This window comes from Schistocerca cancellata, chromosome 2 (genome assembly GCF_023864275.1).
Source record: "Schistocerca cancellata isolate TAMUIC-IGC-003103 chromosome 2, iqSchCanc2.1, whole genome shotgun sequence".
Classification (NCBI taxonomy): Eukaryota; Metazoa; Arthropoda; class Insecta; order Orthoptera; family Acrididae; genus Schistocerca; species Schistocerca cancellata.
This window is the reverse complement of record NC_064627.1, coordinates 101357776-101380096: the sequence shown is the minus strand read 5'-3', so window position 1 is coordinate 101380096 and position 22321 is coordinate 101357776. Positions and strand designations below refer to the sequence as shown.

The window sequence follows — 22321 nt, the reverse complement described above, 5'->3', positions numbered from 1 at the left end:
TTGTGACACACGCTGTAGTTGCTTGCTGTGACATAGTGGAATAAATGAGAATGGGGTACCACCTGATCACTCTTCAGTATGCAAACTATCAAGGAGGGAAGTGCATGGCCACAATTTGGAGAGCTACCTTCCCTCGCACTTCTACCCCTCCCATTCCCCCCCCCCCCTCCCATCCACCAACTTACATGCCCAGAACATAATTTATCTCTTAATATGGTTCTACTGCACTTGGAAGTTTTACGCTCATTTAATATTTGTTTTTAACCCACATCATTGAAAGAAAAGATAAACATCAATTTTATACCATTAAAAGAATATTTTAATAATCTGCAATTTTCCATCACCTACGTTAGTCCTAAGAAAAAAATAATGGGACCTCTTTTGCAGGAAATTTTATACAGTTTAATTTTGTAATGGGAAACATTTACACTATAAGCCACTGTTTTTGAATTGTTTATGACAAACATAAAAATGTTACTTTTAATAGTGCCACTACCCCCACACTCACTCCCCATGGTCATGATTTTTAGTATGCTGTTCATGGCACTCCCTTCTACCACTGTACAAAAATTTTTGACTACATGAATTTTTTCTGCTACTTGACTTTTCATTGACTGTGCTACTCCGTACATCGTTCTGAATGGAGTTGGTAAGAGGCAAGGGTGTCATCAGGAGTGCTGCAGACAAATGTTACAGGGCTGCTCTTGTTCACTGTATTCAGAAACAATCTGATGGAAAGGGTGAGCAGCAGTCTGCAGCTGTTTGCTAATGATGCTGTCGTGTATTGGAAGGTGTCATCTTTGAGTGACTGTAGGAGGATACAGGACAAGTAAAACAGAATTTCTATTTGGTATGATGAATGGCAGCTTGCTCTAAATAAAGAAAAAAGAACATTAATGCAGATGTGTAGGAAATGCAATCGGGTGGTGGTCAAATACAGTAATAGTGGCATGGTTGTGTGACACATTCACCTCCATTAAATATCTAGGAGTAACATTGCAAAGCAGTATGAAATGGGATAAGCATGAGGTAGGTAGAGGGGAGGGCAGATGATCAACTTCAGTATATTGGGAGAGATGTACGGAACTGTAGCTCATCAACAGGGTGTGCCTGAAAAGTTTGATGAATTGGCTCAGACAATAAAGGAACAAGAGTTTCAAATAAAATACCTTTACTAGCCTCCAATGTAATCACCACTAGATACAACACATTTGTGGCACTGGTTGTAAAGCTGTTGGAAACCATCAGCAAACACATCTTGTGGAATCATTCTGGTGCTGAGTATCTCAGCAGCGGAATTGCGGCGCCTGTTTGGAGGAACTCTGCTCACACTAAGCAAGTTGACGTCGCCGTAAACGAAACTATACGTATTGCCACAGGATGCCTCAAACCAACTCCCACAGACATCATTTACCCCATCATAGGCATAGCACCACCCACTATCCGCAGACAAGAAGCCGCCGAGATCGAAAGATCAAAACAAAAGAATGATCCTTGACACCCGATGCATATGCACCAAAAACAACGTGTCCGGCTGAAATCCCGCAGGAGTTTCATTGAAACTACTGAAGAGCTCGCCACCAAGCCCGCCGCAAGTCGGCTATCTCTTTGGGAAGAAATGGTGCCACACTCCACAATGGAACTACGAGTACTTGAGGAGGGATCTGCAGGATTTCAACTACCTTTTACAACTTGGAGGTCATTAAACCGGCTGTGCACTGGAGTAACTGGGTGCAAATCAAACCTATTTAAATGGGGTTACAGTGATGGCGACAGGTGTGAATGCGGAGCAATACAGGACTTGGACCACCTACTGATCTGCCCAGATATGTCTATAACATGCACTAAAGATGATATTTTGAAAGTCAATGACAAAGCAATCTACGTTGCTAATTACTGGGAAGGGAAGATATAATTGGTGCATCCGGACACGGAAGAAGAAGAAGAATTCAAAGTATCGTGGTCATTTGCTTTTGGATATCTGCAACATCTGCTAATGTTCGTGACCAATAGTGCTTACATTTTATCTGCTTATCTTCAACTCTTCTGCTCTCATTCTCAAAGACAGCCACCAATCATCCATAAGCATGGAGACCACATATAGAACACTACCGTGACCCATTTGTGATTAGTATTCGAGTGTTTGGATTCCCCACCATATCAAACAAAAGGAATGTACAGAAGCAATGCAGGGGTCTGTCGCTAGATTCGTTACCAGTAATACAGGAGCATTGCAGAGATACTTTAGGAGTTCAAATGGGAATCCCCGGAGGGGGTGTGGATGAAGGGAGGGAGACAATGTTCTTTTCGTGGCAAAACGCTATTGACAACAGAATGGAGCTCATACAGAGGCATACCATGTCATTTTTTCCTCAGTCTATTTGTGAATAGAAGAGAAATGGAAACTCTGGTAACGTTATAAGGTGTGCACACATAATCAAACACTACACAATACAAGTGCCTCCACCGCCAGCCTAAAGAAGTCACCCTCACAACCTGGACATATGGTGAAACATGTTTTGTTTCTTGGTATGATGCACAGCCAACATGTGAATGAAAGAGATTCTTCAATGTCTTCTTGAAAAACAACGAGCTCTCAGTGACCAGCATCAGGCTCTCACAGTAGCACTAAATAATTTGGCAGCCTAGCTGATGTGCTAGGTTCCACTGCCATTGATGCAACCCCCACCATTTACACTAAGTGATTGATTCTGCTGAAGATGTGATGAATAAGAAAAACATCTTCAGCAACATTTTCAAGCTTTTGTAGTCCCCTATCCTTATTTGTGTAGTGCTTTATTATTGTCATGGATTTCTCATCATTTTTACAATCTTCAGGAACATGTGAATCCCTCTTTTGTTGAAATGTGTCACTTGCTCTCCAATTACCATTGCAAACATACATTATTTGCTATTCATGTTGAGTTCTACCATTATCAAAAGCGGCTGCAACAGTCATACAGAGCTTGGGCAGCATAACTTCATGGGCTTAGACATATTGCCAGTTTGTTACTGAGGCCAACCAGGACTCAGATGCTGATTTGATGGTTCATGATGCTGTAACAGGCATTGGCACTTGATAGGGAAGTTTGTGAATGTGCTTTACAATGCAAAAATCCCTCTCTCACTGGTGTTCTGAACACTGCTCAGCCCTTTTGAAGCACTTAGGGCCGTGGGAAATCAGACAGAGCAAAGTACAAAGTAGCTGCCTTTGCTTCCTCAGCTGCTGTTGGGTAGCTAAAAGGAGAAAACAATGTCACAGCCATGCAACCACGGCATCCATGCAGCATAGGGAAGTGCCTCACTAATCAGCAGCAGCAGACAGCGTCACAACAGCGACCACATGTTCCTCTTCCATCGTGCCCTTATTGTCTTGTTCAACACAAGGAGCCTGCGTGCCCAAAGCATTGGGCGACAAACCATTATATATAAACAAAGATGATATAACTTACCAAACAAAAGCACTGGCATGTTGATAGACACACAAACAAACACAAACACACACACAAAATTCAAGCTTTCGGTACCAACGGTTGCTTCATCAGGAAAGAGGGAAGGAGAGGGAAAGACAAAAGGATGTGGGTTTTAAGGGAGAGGGTAAGGAGTTATTCCAATCCCGGGAGTGGAAAGACTTACCAAACAAACACAAACATACACACAAAATTCTAGCTTTCGCAACCAACGGCTGCTTCGTCAGGAAAGAGGGACTTTCGTCTTTCCCTCTCCTTCCCTCTTTCCTGATGAGGCAACAGTTTGTTGCGAAAGCTTGAATTTTGTGTGTATGTTTGTGTTCGTTTGTGTGTCTGTCGACCTGCCAGCACTTTCATTTGGTAAGTCACATCATCTTTGTTTTTAGGTATATTTTTCCTTTGTGGAATGTTTCCTTCTATTATAACCAGAGAGAGAGAGAGAGAGGGAAACATTCCACGTGGGAAAAATATATTTGTGTGTCTATCGACCGGCCAGCGCTTTTGTTTGGTAAGTCTCATCATCTTTTATATATATATATATATATATATATATATATATATAATAGAGGGAAACATTCCACGTGGAAAAAAATATATCTAAAAAGAAAGATGATGAGACTTACCAAACAAAAGCACTGGCAGGTCAATAGACACATGAACAAACACACACATACACACAAAATTCTAGCTTTCACAACCAATGGTTGCCTCGTCAGGAAAGAGGGAAGGAGATGGAAAGACGAAAGGATTTGGGTTTTAAGGGAGAGGGTAAGGAGTAATTCCAATCCCGGGAGCGGAAAGACTTACCTTAGGGGGTATACCTTAGGGGGTATACCTGTCCTTTTTTCCCCCTAAGGTAAGTCTTTCTGCTCCCGGGATTGGAATGACTCCTTACCCTCTCCCTTAAAACCCAAATCCTTTCGTCTTTCCATCTCCTTCCCTCTTTCCTGACGAGGCAACCGTTGGTTGCGAAAGCTAGAATTTTGTGTGTATGTGTGTGTTTGTTCGTGTGTCTATCGACCTGCCAGCGCTTTTGTTTGGTAAGTCTCGACCTGCCAGCGTGAACATGGATGCAAACAGTGTTTCCCAAGTGATGGCCACCCTAAACAAACTCTACAGTGAAGTGTGTGTGATGGACAAGATGTTAAAAAAGCGAGTGGACATGGGAGCAGAAGTGACTTTGTTAAGTTCTGAAACCTATGTGAATCTTGAATCACCAGTGTTGTCCCATATCTCTTCTCATTTGGTGAGTTACAACAAACAACAAATACCCATACTAGGACAGTTTCCTACTTTCATTTGTCTGACCTTGGAACCTTCTAGTAGCAGATGATGCCAACACTGATTTAGTTAGAAAGCTTCAAAATTTTTTGGTTCTCTATTTCTGGTAAAGTGTATCTGATGTCAGATCAAGTTACACACTAACAACTGCTCTACTTGGAAAAGTCCTCCCTGTTTTAGCAAGGTTTAGGTGTGCTACTGACTTCAAGCCTCATATCAAAATGATACTGAGGTGCACCCATTTGTTTCATTTTTTTGTGCCTGCCCAGATCCAATATCTTTATGAGAGAAAATCAAACTGGAACTAGATCAGCTTATATCTTTGGGTGTTACCATGCCTATCTCTTCAAGGGAATAGTCTACTCAACTGGTAATTGTTAAAAACCTAACTGGTAATTGTTAAAAACCTAACAGCAATCTTTGGCTGCATGGTGATTTTAAAGTGTCTGTCAATTTAGACTATTACTGATATCTATCCCTTACTCTGTCAGGGAAAATTCTTAGCACAACTTTTGGGGGCCAACATTTTTTCAAAATAGACTTATCAGAATCCTACTTACCACTGTCTCTAGATGATGATTCCAAATGTGTCCTCATAGTAATATTCCCTTCAGGTTATATCAAAACCAGCGCTTGCCATTTGGTGTAGCTAGCACCCCCTGCTTTTTCCCCAACAATTTTTGGAGCAACTAACGGCCTCTGTGCTTAGATGTATTAACTACCTGGATGAGATTGTGGTCTCAGGTTCCTCAACAGATGAACATCTGCAGAACTTTCATGCCTTTTTCACAGTGCTACATGCCGCTAGTCTGAAATGTAACCTGGGCAAATCACAATTTTTTCAGTTGTGTATTATCTGTCTCAGTTTTGAAGTCTTTCATGGTGGCATCAAGCCTTTATGCCAGCTGCTGATGCCATTATAACCTTTGCCTCATCCTACCAATTTCAAAGAGTTACCAGCCTTTCTCAGAAAGACTGCATTTTATCACAAATTTCTTCCTTGTGCAACCACATTGGCCCAGCCACTTCATGCTCCTCCATAAAAATGTTAATTTCACTGGTTTCCCACATGCTTTTACACTATTAAGGTCTATTGGCACCTTGCTTGGTTACCTTGCAAAAGGCCACAAACACCTCCCTGTATGACAAGCGGGCCATTCTTGCACACAAATATGCAGACTGTTCGAAATAGCTTATTGTGTACACTTCCAGAACTCTGACTCAGACACAACAGTGCTACTTACATATAGAAAAAGAAGCCCTTGTTATTGTGTACATACTCAAAAAATTTCATGTTTTCCTATACAGTTCTCAGTTTCATTTAATCACTGATCATAAACCTCTGGTTTCTCTTTTATATATTTTGGCATCTTCACCAGACATAGCGGTCCATTGCCTGTAATTCTGGGCAGTGTTTTTGTCACACTATAACTGTGATGTCCATTTCCAACCCACAGCACAACACACCAATGCGGATGCTCAACTCGATTGCCAATTGGCCCAGATCCAGCATTTAATCAGAATGAACTGTTGCGTTTCTATTTAGATGTTGAAGTCCAAAACACTGTGGATGGTTTTTCCATTACCAGCTCTGAGATTCCTGTGGCTATCATTCCCAATCCTATCTTACATAAGGTAGCCCAATTTGTCCACCATAGCTGGCTGGATAAACCACTGGGACCAAGCATTGGATCCTTTGCATAATTAATACACTCTCTGCCACAGCCTCTCAGTTCATTATGTTGTGTTCCTGTTGGTTACTGAAGAGTTGGTGCTCATTGTTGTGATCCCATCCACACTATGGTGGGAAGTCATGTATCTTCTCCACCTGGACCACTGGGATGGTCCTCATGCAAAATTGCTGCTCTGGCGTCACACGTTTTGGCCGGGTGTTGACAATGAGATCACGCCTGTTGTGACAGCCTGCCTGCAATGTGCCACCCATGCAGTGGCACCTCAGGCCTCTTCTTCCCTGTAGCCTGCATCCAGCGTCCCTGGGAGCATATTCAAGCTGATTCTGTAGGTCCCCTCCTTAATGTCTTTTGTCTTGTAGTAGTTGGCACTTTGTCAAAATTTTCTTATGTGGTTCATTGCCCATCCATGTCTATGGTAGCTATAGTCACAGCCCTTTCAAAGATTGCTTGTGGTTAACATTTGCCCACAGTTTGTGTCTCAAGAGCTGAAGATTTTTGTACAAAGAGTGGCACCTGCCATGTTACAGACCCTTCTTTTCATCCCCCAATACAATGTAGAGGCAGAGTGGTTTGTTTGTACATTGAACACCCTGATGAAAAGATATATCATTCATTCTCCTCTCAAGGAAGCCCTCAATATGTTCTTGAGTTCATACAGGTTCACTCCAATGAGCTATCATAGCTCAGTGGACCTGTCTCATATCCGCCAGCCCCATAGGCTGCTCCATCTGCTCTGGCTGATGCCTAGCCACCCACCAGTACCTGTCTCACAGCAATTCCACATGGGCTCCACTGCCTGGGCCTGCTGGTTTAGCCAGTGCCCTAAGTGGAAACCAGTGATCGTCCATTGCTGCCAAGGCTGCCACCTCTGCGTTGTGCCTATCTTTAATGGCTTGGTGCCATGACACTATGACCAGCTCCATTCAAGTGTGACCAACCATGCAGCAGAGAGCCCTCTGCCCCCGTAACAGCTGGCACCCGCAGCACTGTTCATGCCTCCTCCAGCTCCTGCACCTTCTTTGCTCTGGGTGCCACTGCCACCTGGCAGAGAAGTCAGTGCCAGGTCACCTCCATCTCGACGGACCCTGTTTCCACCTTCTTCTCTGCTGCCTCTATTACAGAGTGCTTGCCCAGATGTGGACATGGATACAGCACCATCATCACCAGTGCTCCCTTACAGCATCTCGTAAGGGACCACACCTGCCTGTGCCCATTCCATTCCACACCATATTCTCCTTTGCCAGTACAACACCTGCTCCAGCAGTTGTCACCTATCAATGAAGTTATGGACATCTCCAGAGTGAACACTTTTCCCCAAGGGGAAAGGACTGTTGTAACCCTATTATGTGAGTGCACGTAATCAAAGAGCATGCAATACAAGAGCCTCCATGGCCGGCATAGAGAGATCATCTCACAACCTGAACAGGTAGTGCAGCAAGCACTGTGCTGTGCACATGTCAACCCAATGTAAGCCAGGCACGCTGGGCCCTTGCCCTCACTTATGTTTACTTACTTATTGTATGCTCACCTATGAGACTGACTGTATATTGAAACCTTGTACCGCTCTCTACGTTATTCAGTGTTACTGAGAATCTCTTTATGTGGAAGCAGAATAAAGCTTGGTTTTGTGTTACTTCTGATATTGTGTCTTGTACAATGTTACAAGAGAAATGACTAGTAGTGGTATGAGGTACACTTTGCCATGCACAGTATAGTGGCTGCAGAGTATGTATGCGCACATAGATGTAATGTGGGAAGGAATGTAGTAAGAGCCATGCATAGCCCACTGCAACTGTCAGGGATCTCCATATGCCAACTCTACTAAGACTCTTGATCATGTTTTATTAACTGTCATGGCTGCTTTCATCTTCATATTTAACATCAGAATAAAAAGAAATAAAAACATTAGATACCTCCTAACATCTAATTGTAAGAAGCCACAAAAAAACTCCCTGATAAACCCATCAGAGACTTTGCTTATTGTTATAGCAATGTGGGACTCCCAACTGATACTAATGTCATGTCTCTGACAAACTATCACATTTTATCATGGAGGTCTTTGTGTCATGTTATTTGTAATACTGCACAGCAGCTGATGTCAGAGGCAGTAAGAGCCAAGTTATTTTAGTTTTAAATCTGACGTTTGTCTACTTCAGCCAAAACTGCTCAAAACAGTTAATTAAATGAGATATAGTGTACTTACTTAGTTTGGTTATAGTTAAAATAAGATATTTTTAAAATCAAAGTGTTAATGTTTGCTCACACACAAAACTCAACTTTTTCAACTTGCAAAGAATCCGTTGTTCATAGTGATGTTACTAAATCAAGTTGAACACCTTAATAACTCAAATTCTTTCCACATTTTAATCTCACTGATTCATTTAGTCATAAACTCTACAGTAAAATTTATTAAGTAGTAGTGAACCTCAAATTCTGTGTTATAGACTGTTAATTCAAAGATTGCTCTAAAAGCTCTCTCTGTTGCTTAGTTACCTCAAAAGCTTTCCTGGTAGTGCTTGCAATGCAGGTTCACCTAAGGGTCTATAGACTGTAAATAGGGCCTGGTGTGACACAACCTCTCAGCTACAGGTTAAACTCGGTTCAAAATTACTAAAGAGCTGTGCACTACAAAGGATGTAGTGGGATGAGATTCACATGCAATCACATCAGGCATTTATTCACTCGTAGTGGCAGCCCATACTGCGACCATGGCAACATACTATAGGCCCCTACCAATGGCACAAACAAAAAGGGTTGCATAAGCTGACCACAAAAGAGGATGATTTAAGAATTAACTGAGAGTCACGTGAGTTCTTCTATCTCTTGTATTCATATCTTCTGTATCTTCTACCTATGAGATGAAGCCTTCCCCTTGGTCAGCAACTGTAAACATGTATTTGCATGTCCATCCTTTTAGCAGGAGGTCTCTGGGATGATGGCCATTTACTATCGTGACAAATTAAAACACCTACAGCCATCCTTATGATTTTATTGTATTTTGTCGCTACCAGTTTCAACGCTTCAGTGCCTCATCTTCAGGGATCATATCAACCTGTACCACATCAAAAACAGCCTGAAGATGATGTACTGAAGTGTTGAAACTGGTAGCGACAAAATAAAATAAAATCATAAGGACAGCCGTAGGTGTTTTTATTTGTCACGATAGTAAACACATATTGTTGTCATAGTGTAATTTCATCCAAGAAAGAGCTACTACCGAACAGACATCTGTCGCTAAAATACTTTATGTGGAACAGTGTGCTTGCTTCAAAGTGAGGCCTGTGCTTTAGCTTTCAACTACTGTGCACAGTTATTCATTTGAGGATCTTTTGTATATTATGATTAAGAGAGTTCCTAACTCAGTAAAAAATTCTCTATACAATCTATAAACAGATTTCATCATGCTCTGAAACAGTGCAAAATTTTAGTGATTTCAGTTCTTTCTGTGTGCCACTAATACTAATATCTATCAGAATGAAACTGGGGCAATACTCCTAGATTTTCCTTTGTGAAGAAATTTTTAAAATGGAGTTCAGCATGTCTGCTTTTGCTCTATTGCCCTCAATTTCAGTCCTTTTGTCATTCATGAACATTAACTCATGGAAGGCTTCACACATAACCCTTTTGACAGCCAAAAACATTATGTTTAACATTCTCTACCTATAGGATAACAATATTATGAAAAGGACAGATTGCTACTCATCACGTAGTAGAGACACTGAGTTGCAGATAGGCACAAAGAATATACTACTATACATTTAGGCTTTTGGCCAAACATTGTGCTTGTGCTTGTGTGCATGTGTGTGTGTTTTCTACTTCAGAAAAGGACTTATAGGCAAAAGCTTTAATTTTTAGCAGTCTTTCTGCTGAGCATATCTGCAACTTAATGTTTCCTCTACATGGTGAGTAGCAATTTTTTTCTTGCGTATTTCTTTCATCATTTAATATTAATATTACATGATACAATAATCAAGTCATGTGTGAAAATACAATCAGGAAAAGTAAATTTTAAAAATGTAGTGCACTACAATCTACTTTCTGTTACAAGCATATCTCTTTAGTGAACACGCAACCAAGATTGGTCTGTAATAGTAGGGTGCTGAGACTACTTTTTGGGGAATGTGTGGGTGATGTTGGTGACCTTTCTGTAAGATTGATGACCACCACTATCTTCCAGCCCATCAGTGATGAAACCGCCCCCCCCCCCCTCCCCCTCACTCTGGGAGGGATCCAGGGCTGGGGTGTGGGAAAGGTATATGTCTTTGGGGCTGCCATCTATATTTCTTAGATTTTTGCATTCCTGACACCTTTCTTCCCTTTCTTACTTCCCTCTTTAGGGTATTGGTTCTATCCTCCATCTTTCCATATTCAACAGTCCCCTTATAATGAGACCCTTCTTTTTTGCCAGTTTGTTTCCCTAGGAATTTATTTCTTTGTAGGAATTTCCCAGGCAGGACAACAAATTCACAGACAGAAATGTTTATATGGAAGCATGGATTCTTGCACTACATTCAATAATAAGAAGCCTGGTTTGGGAATTGACAATAGCGAAAGCATCATTGCTCTTGCAAGCATTACAAACCTTTTGAAGCATAAAGGATGCATACAAAAAAGTAATATCCATTCATATTTTCTACACTAGCCTTCTTGGAAACAAACATAGATTCAATCAGAATGCCAACATCCATTAATATTTTTTATAAATATCTTTGTATTGCTATGTATACTCTCTACATAGGATGGAAATTAGTTAATTAGCAAGCATGGAAAGAGATTTATTGTGTTTTGGTCCCTCCTCAAAATACACATTTGCCCTGCAGTATATTGTGGCGAGCAACACAAAATGCAGTTGTTAGTAACATCATGCTTACAAAGGGAAAATTAGGACAGGTGAAAAGGGTTTGAGTTAAATCTTGATTAATGACATGCTAATATACAGGTTAGACTAAAAGGAATTATGATAATCAATAACAATATGAGTTGACACAGTTTGAAGATAATATATTCCAATGAGTAACCAAAGGATAACAAGTATTACAAATAATCTTGGCTCACATATGTGTCTGTGCATTTGTCCACAATCTCCTCCTGAAGCACTGGATTGATTTCAATCAATAGAAGTAGAAATATGGGTGAAAATGGATTTCAAACTGTGATATCTAGGCTGCCCTAAAGAACAATTGTATTTTGCGGGTAGGCATGATTTGCAGGGTACATACATACGGATAGGCAGGGCTGAGCAGAGAATAATTGGAGAAGGAGACGGACAGTGAGAAGGGGAAGGTCTAGATGGACAGAGAAAGAGGAAAAGGAGAGGGACAGATAGGGAAGCTGGAGTGGCAGATGGATAAAGAGAGAGGAGGAGGAGGAGGAGATGGAGAGAGAGAAGGGGTGGAGGAGATTGACACAGAAGGAGAAAGAAGAGGAGGTAAATGATACAGACAGGGAGAGGAGGAGGTGCACAGAAAGAGGGGGGAGGAGAAGATGGCAGAGACATGTGAGAATGAGATGGACAGAGATAGGGGAGACACAGATAGTTGGGGGAGAGGACATAGACACAGAGGCCATGGAGGGGGAGAGGGACAGGTTCATGTTACACATTTTAAAGGGACTGCAGGTACACCTACCATGGTGACAAGATGCCACAATAGCCGATACGGTGTAAGGGAAGTCTTCAGCTGTGAAGCACTATTCATTAAATCAAAATTACAGCCATCAACATTGTACCAGCAACACTGAAGTGTTTCCATCACTGGGACAATGGTCATCAACATAGCTTGAACAACACTGAGGTTGTACCACTGACATATCACTTTCACAGATTAAAGAGGTAACAACAAAATTATCGTAGGAGCTGTGATACTCCTAGGTGGAGAGTTTGGCAAACTCTGATGATCATTGGAAATATGATCAACATATTTGTGAAAAATTCTTTTTTGAGGAGACATGTGCAAAAAGTAACAATGAAACAAAACATGAGATTACATCTGAGGGATAAAACACTGCACAGATGTTCTCTGAAAAACTACTAGCAATTGGAGAAAGTAGATTATCCGTCAAATCATCCAGCAGTATACAACTGCCATCTCACTTTTGCACTCTGGTGTCTTTCATTGCAGAGGTCATTATGTACTCAACCCAGATATTTCTAAGAACTTTCACACTAAGCACTGGTGTGATAGAGAATTGAAGAGATAACCAAAATAAACAGTAAAGTACTAGACATGTTACAAAGTGCAGTTATTGAGTACAAGTCTGTTGCTACAGTACTAGATGCGAGTCAGGCCATACAGTTCCCAACAGAGTTCCTGAAATCACTTGATTCTGCCGGTCTGCCACTGCATCACCTTTTACTCAATGGGGGAGCACCAATTGATGTACTGAAACATTGCAATGGATCAAGGCTGTGTGTTATGAAGATGCTGGACAATGTCATTGAGGCTGCCATGTTAACAGGAAAGAAAGAGAGAGAAACAGTGTGAATCCCATGAATACCAGTTATTTCAACAGACCTCCCCTTCACCTTCTGGAGAGAACCCATGTGATGCATCTTTTATTACAATAAATAAGGTGAGAGGACAAGCTGTTACATACTGTGTAGTGGGTCTGTCATCTCCATGTTTACCCCATGAGCATTTATACGTCATTTTCTTTAGGGTGGGCTCACTCCAGAATTAATTTATCCCAGCACCTGGAGATGTAACAAACATTGAGTACCATCAGATCTCAAGTTAAATAAATAGTGCACTGGACTGTATATATTGTGTACTACTTTGTGGATGATGTACCTGCTATAGACAACCTTGAGGGTCGAGGGGTGGCTATGACATCAGAATGTCATGCAGCAGAGGGTTATGGTAGGGCCCAGAGAGACGCAGCTGTCAAAATTAATGCCTCATGCATTGATGCTGCATTGATGCCGGATAGCCATCATGCCTCCACTCCACAGGAAGAGAGCAAGATGACAATCAGCATCGAGGCAGCTGGCTGCAACACTTGCGCCCAGCTTTGCTGACACCTGTACTCAGTGCATGTCATGTGACCATCTGTATGCACTATGCCACAAACAACTAACATGAGCAGCACACAAAGATGGTCATCAATCTTGCTGTGGTGGATGACAACATCCTGGCAGCCATTGGTGCACCACATGGAGGTGCACTGACCACTTTGGCAGGTGATGGCTGCAGCTGATGGGATTCAACCCCCAGCCCCCCTGAACAGGAGTCAGGCTTCTGCTGGAGTGAGACTGAAAGGCACTTTGCACTGTGGCACTAAGTCCAGAGGGCAGACTTAATGCTGGAAGCTGGTACCGTGACAGACACCCCAGGTTGGTTGGTTGGTTGGTTTGTGGGGGTTGAAGGGACCAGACTACAAAGGCCATTCGTCCCTACAGACACCCCAACTCATGACTTCTGCTTCTACTTCACATTGTGCCTTCATCTGCATTGTCTCCAGATCCTGATAAAACTGTTGGGCTGTGAATGAAACTGTTACAAAAATAAAAACTTTTTGTACAAGATAACTGTGCACCTGCAATGCCAATGCACTGCTTCCAGTCTTGTTCTTGGTAACACCACTGAAACTGGGTGATTGCAAAATGCCCTAGTCTGTGATATGCCTTAGCACAGTGCTGGCAGGTTTCACCAAGTGAGCCTGACCCATCTCCCAATAATTCAACAGCTCATTTTCTATAACTGAAATGACAACACCCTGCACTCACCAGCCACCAGCCGCTGCTGCAATACTCCTTCACATGCTCTCACAGCTTTACCCATGAAATTATAGTGACACTAAACTACCCCTCTCCATGGAAAGACCTGGCCCCTTGAGTCTCAGTTAAAACCAATCTATAACTGTGAATCACAGGTACAGAACAAGTTTCTACCACATGTGTAATTGGCAGCTCAACCTACAAGGTTCAGAGACCACATTAAACTTACAAATCTTAGATGCTGGATTTCCTCTTGCACTTCTAAGCTGCTCACTTCTACCCCACTCAACAGATAATAAGGTCCTTTGGAACACACATCACATTCTGCCTTTATACTATTGCATCATGCCAGTCATGAGCCCTTGGCAAATCTCTTTACTAGCACTCACAGCCTGTTTCATAGTGTCATATCCTCTTAAACTCTAGGATATACATTTTTCATAGACATTCACATGACAGTATTTCATATTCACTCACTTTAATGCTCTAAGGGTCCTTTCTTCCAGAATCTGTACTACTGGTTCAATGGGTTGATGGGCAGCACTTTGCCTCATATAGATGTAGGCAGACAGCAGAGTTGGAGCCATTACACCACACTGTATCTTGACATTCAATGTCATGGTCACTTGTCCTTACCCTTCCCTAAATTGTTTAACATATTGCATCAACTGTTCTGCTAAAATATGCATTTGTTACATTCCTATTAATTGGGTCAGGTCCAGGTTCCTGATTAAGGAAGGTTAGATTATTCACCAGGAGTGCCTCTAGTGATATGGAACACAAAAGTGGGCAGCAATCTGCAGTTGTTTGCTGATGATGCTGTGGTGTACAGTAAGGTATTGAAGTTGAGTGGCTGTAGGACACAAGATGACTTAGACAAATTTTCTTGTTGGTGTGCTGATGGCTGCTAGCTCTAAATACAGAAAAACGTAAGTTAATGTGGATGAGTAGGAAAAACAAACCTGTAACATTTGGATACAGCATTAGTAGTGTCCAGCTTGGTACAGTCACATTGTTTAAATATCTGGGCATAATGCTGCAAAGCGATATGAAATGGAACAAGCATGTGAGGGTTGTGGTATAAAAGGAGAAGTGTGGTTCATCTGTGAAGGAAACTGCATATTGGATGCTAGTGCAACATATTCTTGAGTACTGCTCGAGTGTTTGGGATTTGTACCGTGTCTGATTAAAGGAAAATTTAGAGACAGGATGCTATATTTGTTACTGATTGGTTCGAAAAACATGAAAGTATGATGCTTTGGGAACTAAAATGGGAATTACTGGAGGAAAGGCAACATTCTTTTCGAGGAACACTAGTGACAAAATTTAGAGAACTTGTGTTTGAAGCTGACTGCAGAATGATTCTGTTGCATCCAATATACACTGCGCATAAGGGCAATGAAAATAAGATACAGAGGCACATAGGCAGTTGTTTTTCTCTTGTTCTATTTGCAAGTGGAACAGGAAAGGATATGACTAGTAGTGGTATGGGGTACGCTCTGTGATACACTGTAAGATATACTGCAGAGTATCGATGTATGTTTAGGTGTACTTGTTTGTCATGTTCAGCTGGGTAATTTCCATAACCATGGCTGGTAGATGGAAGGTTGGCTCCTTATGTCACTTTCTACCCCATTAATCAACGATCCACTACCTCTCACCTCCATCTGTCTTGCTGCTGTAAGCATTCCATGCTTGTAGCACTTACCACCACTACCACATTGCCGCACTTGAAATAAATGCAGTGTAACCTTGCTTGCTGGATATAAGGTTTAGGTTTCACAATGTCCCTTGGACAATCCTGTGTTTCTATTATGCCCACAAATAGCTGCACCTCACATGTGTTTGTGTTGGTTCAAATCACCTGGGTAGGACACACAGTAGTCTTCTCTCTCCGACAATGCTGCAGTTTCTCTTCTGTCATCACCACAAGCCTGCCACCTCTTCAAAGATCAACACTACATCAACCTTTCTCACTTGTACACACTTTCCTGTGGCTCCCCCCCCCCCCTCCTCCCCCCTCCCATTTCAACAAATAGAGGTGAATGGTGCAACATTTGTATTGCATGCTTCCCCACTACTGGGAACCTAACCAGGTGGTCAGTCCTCACCTGCCCTGATGCTATATAGTAGCAAAAAGGTAAACTTTGGCTACTGGACCCTGCTATCAGTCTCAGCCCCAATGGTAGACCCTCCCCCCACATCTTTAACAAGTGCTCTGGTCATAATAATAAGACAGCAATCAACTGCCTGTGTAATTTGTGATTGTTAGCTTCCTGTAAGCTTGCCATTGCCACTTGTGTATCCCGTACACCATCTGAGAATGGTTGTATCAGCTTTGTCATAGTGACTTGTATCCAGCACATCCACTTGTGCTTACACAATTCCACAGCACTTCAACTTCACTCCAAATGAAGAGGTTAATCACTGCCACGATTAGCATCCTTCCCACTTTTAGTCTCAGTACACAGCAATCTGAGAGCAGGGACTACCATCATCCTCCCTCCCTCCTCACAAAGCTGCTGGCACCAGTGAGCACTTAACACAGAAAATCAAAAGAACCCTTACTCTAATCTCAGAACTTATTCCTCTACTGCCAATATATTACTACCAAACACCTCACACATAATACCCTAACCAGTCATCAATAAACACAATAAAAATACTTCTGTCACTTCCTCGACCTAAATATATACAGTACCTTCCACAAGGTACAACATCCTGAGTCCTCCCTCATCCCTGTAAACCCTGCACAGGATGCCTAGATCTGCCATTGATGTGCCACTCAGTCAAATGGACAGGTAATGACATATCCTGTACTTTGTGCTAAGGAGACAGGATCCACCGGAGAGGATAATACATGAAGTACCTTTGGTACAGGTATCACAGGTACATGACCCTTGGGAGCTCTTTCAACAGAGTGATTCGCAGCAGCTGCTAATCATTAGACAGTAGTCAGGGCGATTTCCAGCTGCTTACAAACGTCAACCAACGCATCTTATGTATGAGAACAGCATTCATAGTGGGCTGCATTTTGGCTGGTGCAGTGTACTACAAGGCAGTGAAAAAATTACTTTAAATTAAGCCTGCTGATTGTCTTTTAATCTGTTGAGCTAAAAAGTTGCTAACTCCCTTTAAGAACTGAAACAGATGTACAAAAATGAGATTTCTCATACGGCAACATGAAAACCTTTGTTAAAAATTACTAGTTTCCTGAAATGTTTTGATGTTAATCATTGTTGTTAGCAAACCTTAAAACAGAGGTAATTTACAATACATGCAGATAATGTATAGGGGTACTGCTATTTAAGGGAAAACTAGGTGTAACACAATAGGGTAGTTAGAAAATGTGCTACGGTAAATAAATCACAAATGCCGATTTGCTACAAATTGCTCGTAGATTATGCAATGGATAATGGTAGCTTCAGACAATTCTCAAAAATGCATGTTTATTTGCATTGATATGCAACGAAATTTACAGGTAATGTATTCTTTGGCTGAATTGTAAACCACAAATGCTGATTTGATGCGAAATAAATTATGTATCCAAACCACTCGTATTGGTAACTTACGAAAATATAGTTTTGCAAGCGTCCAAAAATTCTCAGACTAATGTATTTCTCATGTAATTGTAATATGAAATAGGAGAACGATTGTTTTGAATGAAAATAGGTCAACTGTTCTGAAATTTTTTAAACAGAGCACTGCTTAGTTTCAGCCTAGACTGACAATAACAGAACCAGTACTAGTTTATTGCGGCACTCACGAATGTTCGAAATTTCACAACATACCACAGTACAAATGTGTATTGATACAGCCAATGAAAAGTTACGCAGAAGAAACATGAACAATAAAATATGCAAATACAGGACTTTACATTGGCACATGATCTTGTACAAGCAGTCTCACACAAGAGAAAATTCCTAAGTCGGTTCTAACAATAAATAAATGAGCGCATTGCATGGATTTTTCACTTAGCTGATTCTGTGCACTCTTCTACTCTGGTGTGCCAAGGAAAAACACTGCAGCATTAAGTCTACCTCAATCAAAATCGCTAAAATGTGCAGCACCAAGAAAGCCCGTCTTCTGCCTGTTGCAGCCAACAATGTGAATAGTTCATAATTTTTTTGGCTGCAGTCTCAATTACATGGGAATGTCATTTTGTAGATATGGCTTCACAAAGAGAGATCACATTATTTAATTTAGAATTTATTATAGATTGAAATAAATAAATATTTCACACCTTCTTCACAGAGAGAGGGGATGAGGAAGGGATGGACAGAGAGAGGGGGAGGAGGTGGTGTGTAAAATTTTACTCCGTCTGGTTGGATATAATGTTAAAAAGTAATGAAGTTTATATATAACCATTATTAATGTAGAGCAGTTGAACAGAATGGACAGTGTCTTGAAAGGAGGATATAAGATGAACATCAACAAAAGCAAAACGAGGATAATGGAATGTAGTCAAATTAAGTCGGGTGATGCTGAGGGAATTAGATTAGGAAATGAGACACTTAAAGTAGTAAAGGAGTTTTGCTATTTAGGGAGTAAAATAACTGATGATGGTCGAAGTAGAGAGGATATAAAATGTAGACTGGCAATGGCAAGGAAAGCGTTTCTCAAGAAGAGGAATTTGTTAACATCGAGTATAGATTTAAGTGTCAGGAAGTCGTTTCTGAAAGTATTTGTATGGAGTGTAGCCATGTATGGAAGTGAAACATGGACAATAACTAGTTTGGACAAGAAGAGAATAGAAGCTTTCGAAATGTGGTGCTACAGAAGAATGCTGAAGATAAGGTGGGTAGATCACGTAACTAATGAAGAGGTATTGAATAGGATTGGGGAGAAGAGAAGTTTGTGGCACAACTTGACTAGAAGAAGGGATCGGTTGGTAGGACATGTTCTGAGGCATCAAGGGATCACAAATTTAGCATTGGAGGGCAGTGTGGAGGGTAAAAATCGTAGAGGGAGACCAAGAGATGAATACACTAAGCAGATTCAGAAGGATGTAGGTTGCAGTAGATACTGGGAGATGAAGAAGCTTGCACAGGATAGAGTAGCATGGAGAGCTGCATCAAACCAGTCTCAGGACTGAAGACCACAACAACAACAACAATGTAATATAAGCTGTTTCTCATAAAGGAATTTTACTTTATATTTAAGAGTCAGAAAAGGAGAGTTAACTAAAATGTTGTAGGAGACTGAAGTTAAATGCTATGGATGGTAACAAAATGAAGTGTTTATATACATAAAATAAAAATAAATGAATGAGTACACAGTATCTGCTACATGATGGTTAATGGAGCAACAAATATTGCTTTGGAGGTTTTCTAGGCTAAGCTACATCCTGTCTGCCTCCACACATTCACAACAATACTTTGAAGACAGACTAATTTTTTTATTCAATTCCTGCCTGACAGGGTGGTGCTTTTTAAATCCCCAATTCCAGGTGATTCAAATTTGATCCTCATTCTATTTCAATGACTCTCTACCAAATTACCAATAAATCTGAGGAAGAATTATACTGAGGTTACTTGGTAGGCCATTCAGAACTGAAAGAGCATTCTATCAAAGTGCTCCAATTCCTAAGTAGTTCACCTTCTTCACAAAGTGAACTGAGTATTTGACATGCTTGAGACAACTCTCAAACATCTGTTCTGCCTGTAGGGGAAATCTCAAAAGAACTCATCCTACCAGGAAATTACCAAGGAAGACTACATGTTGTATACGACTAAGAAAATGATTTCAAACATGCCTACAGAATCACTTTATTAAGAGAAAAATGTTACTCTCTCCTGCAAAACAAATAAGTCCCTCCTGTACAGTATGATACCAAATTACAATTATCTGCATAGGGCAAGAATTTTCCAAGCTAATATATCATGCTTACATTGGCCATTAGCTGAAATATGACAATTTGTTCTGGTGCCTGAGTGGCAATTTTTGGTTTTTCATGTTAGAAAAATTCGTAATAACGTGAAAGTTGCATTAACAATTTCTTCACAGAATATCTTTGGTAATAGGGAATTCCAACCTTTATTTGATGTTACACCAGCTATTATTTATTTGAGATATGAAATATCATTATTAAACATAAGGTCACTTTCAAAGACTTAACGTAAAACACAGAAAAAGAAATTTTCTGGTTACACTCTATTTGTAATATTGAAATAACTTATTTAGAAAGAGGTAGTATGTAAAATAACTTACTTGAAAGATTTGTGCCACAGATCTAATATCTGAGACAAACATGGATTAATAGCATGCAGGTTCTTATATATCTTCGACTTGGCATCCTGATGTGCGGCATGCCAAGTTTTAGACATTTCTTTCAGCTCTTGCCTATGTGGTGAATCAAATTCTTTCATTTTATTATTCCCTTCTGTTGGGTCCTGCAGCACAAAATCTACAACTGCTTTCTTCATATTTAATATGAAATCTTCTTTTACTTCAGCAGTAGTGTCTTCAATTAGGGAACCCCATTTTTTAAGTTTGTTTGGGATACGTGTTTGTATATTTCTTATCCATTCATTTTCCAAGGGTGGCACATGAACTGTGTCAATGCCATGATGGATGTAGTAATAGTAACGCAAGACTTCTTTCTCTTCAGCTGATAAACTGTCGTCATATGATGTGTCTCCACCCTCTTTTTTGAGGATGAGATTCACCAGTTTTTTCCTAAATTCTTCTCTTTCTTTCCTCATCGCCATATATGATCCTTCACGCATCTGCAAAGTGTCCATTATCAAAAAATAAATTAGTTTTGCAATCAGTATAAACTATACACATGACATACATACTTGATTTAAATTTAGAATGCAAACTATACAGAGCATAAAACTTTTCTTTAGTTGAGATGAAATGTAAATTTGTTTACTATATTTTAAAACTTAAGTACAAGACGAGGAACTACAGACCATCCTGGCATTTGCTTGGTTAAGAAAAACATGATTTCTTTTTTTTTAGTTTCTGAACCAAGTGCCTGATATAAATAGTGCATCCAAAAAGCTTCTAAACATATTTTCAGTGCAGGTAAAGTCTGATAAAACACATACTGGGATGTTGAGAACATTCTCTTGAAATAAAGTCACAGATACCAACATAACAATGATAAATATTGCATAGATTCTAAGTCAATAATTGAAAGATAATACTAATAAATGAGACAATAGTAACTTAATAAATACTCAAACAAATTATAATTATCCTTGTGGCTATGCAGCAGTGGAGCATAATGAAGAAAATATAGAGATTATTCACTTTCAGGAGGTTCAACTTGCAGTATTGGTAATAGAAACATTTAAAATACAAAAGCATGTTCCCAATTTTTGAAACAAATAGCTTACTCATTCAGGGAGGAAACCGAAATTGTTTATGGGGAACTGGAGAAAGGTGAATGTTAAAAGTACAGTATGAGTAGGAACAGAGGCGAAGATGCAGAAAAGAGAAGCAGAGATCTAGAGATAGTGGAAGATCAAAGACAGTACATTAATCAGCATTTTTCCCTTTCTTTTTCCTCTATATTTGCATTATTATTCCATTTCTATCTTCTACTCTGACAGCATTCATATGTCCAATAAGGCCATCATCGGAAATAGACAAAACACACACTCACACACACACACACACACACACACACACACACACACACACACGCAAATGCAATTCACACACACATGACTACAGTCTCTGACTGCTGTGTGTGTGTGTGTGTGTGTGTGAATTAGTGAGTTTGTGCATTTTCTGAGGTTCTTTGGAAGGCCTTGTTGGCGACAATCTCACTTTCTGACACTGTTCCTATTGCTGTGCCTATCTGCGACTCATCGTCTCCACTATATGGTGAGTAGCAACTATCCTTTTTGTAGTATTGTTACATTTCATCCTGGATTTTCCATTCTATGATCATATGGGATAATCAATATAATTTATAAATAGCTAGAGAATTGTGGCTGGTTACTGTGTCCCCACTGAAAGAATTTCAGCCCTGACTGACCAACACTTCCAACCAGTTGCCCATAATATAGCCTCCCACATCAAAGATACCCACCATTTCCTTCACCAACTCTCCACCAACCCTACACCTTTACTACCCCGGATTCCTACTTGTCACTGATGATGCCACCTCCCTATACACCAACATCCCTCATATCCATAGTCTTATC

General features: G+C 40.6%; 1 protein-coding gene across 1 annotated transcript in view; it reads right to left on the bottom strand.

The window, feature by feature from the left end:
* The window catches only part of LOC126161364 (dynein axonemal heavy chain 7), a 1035864-nt gene extending 1014995 nt beyond the window's left edge, over nucleotides 1–20869 (bottom strand). The window contains exon 1 of the mRNA XM_049917134.1: nucleotides 20370–20869. Within this exon, the coding sequence (XP_049773091.1) occupies nucleotides 20370–20869 (500 nt within the window). The remainder of the gene's footprint in view (nucleotides 1–20369) is intronic.
* Between the last annotated feature and the right edge of the window lie 1452 nt (nucleotides 20870–22321).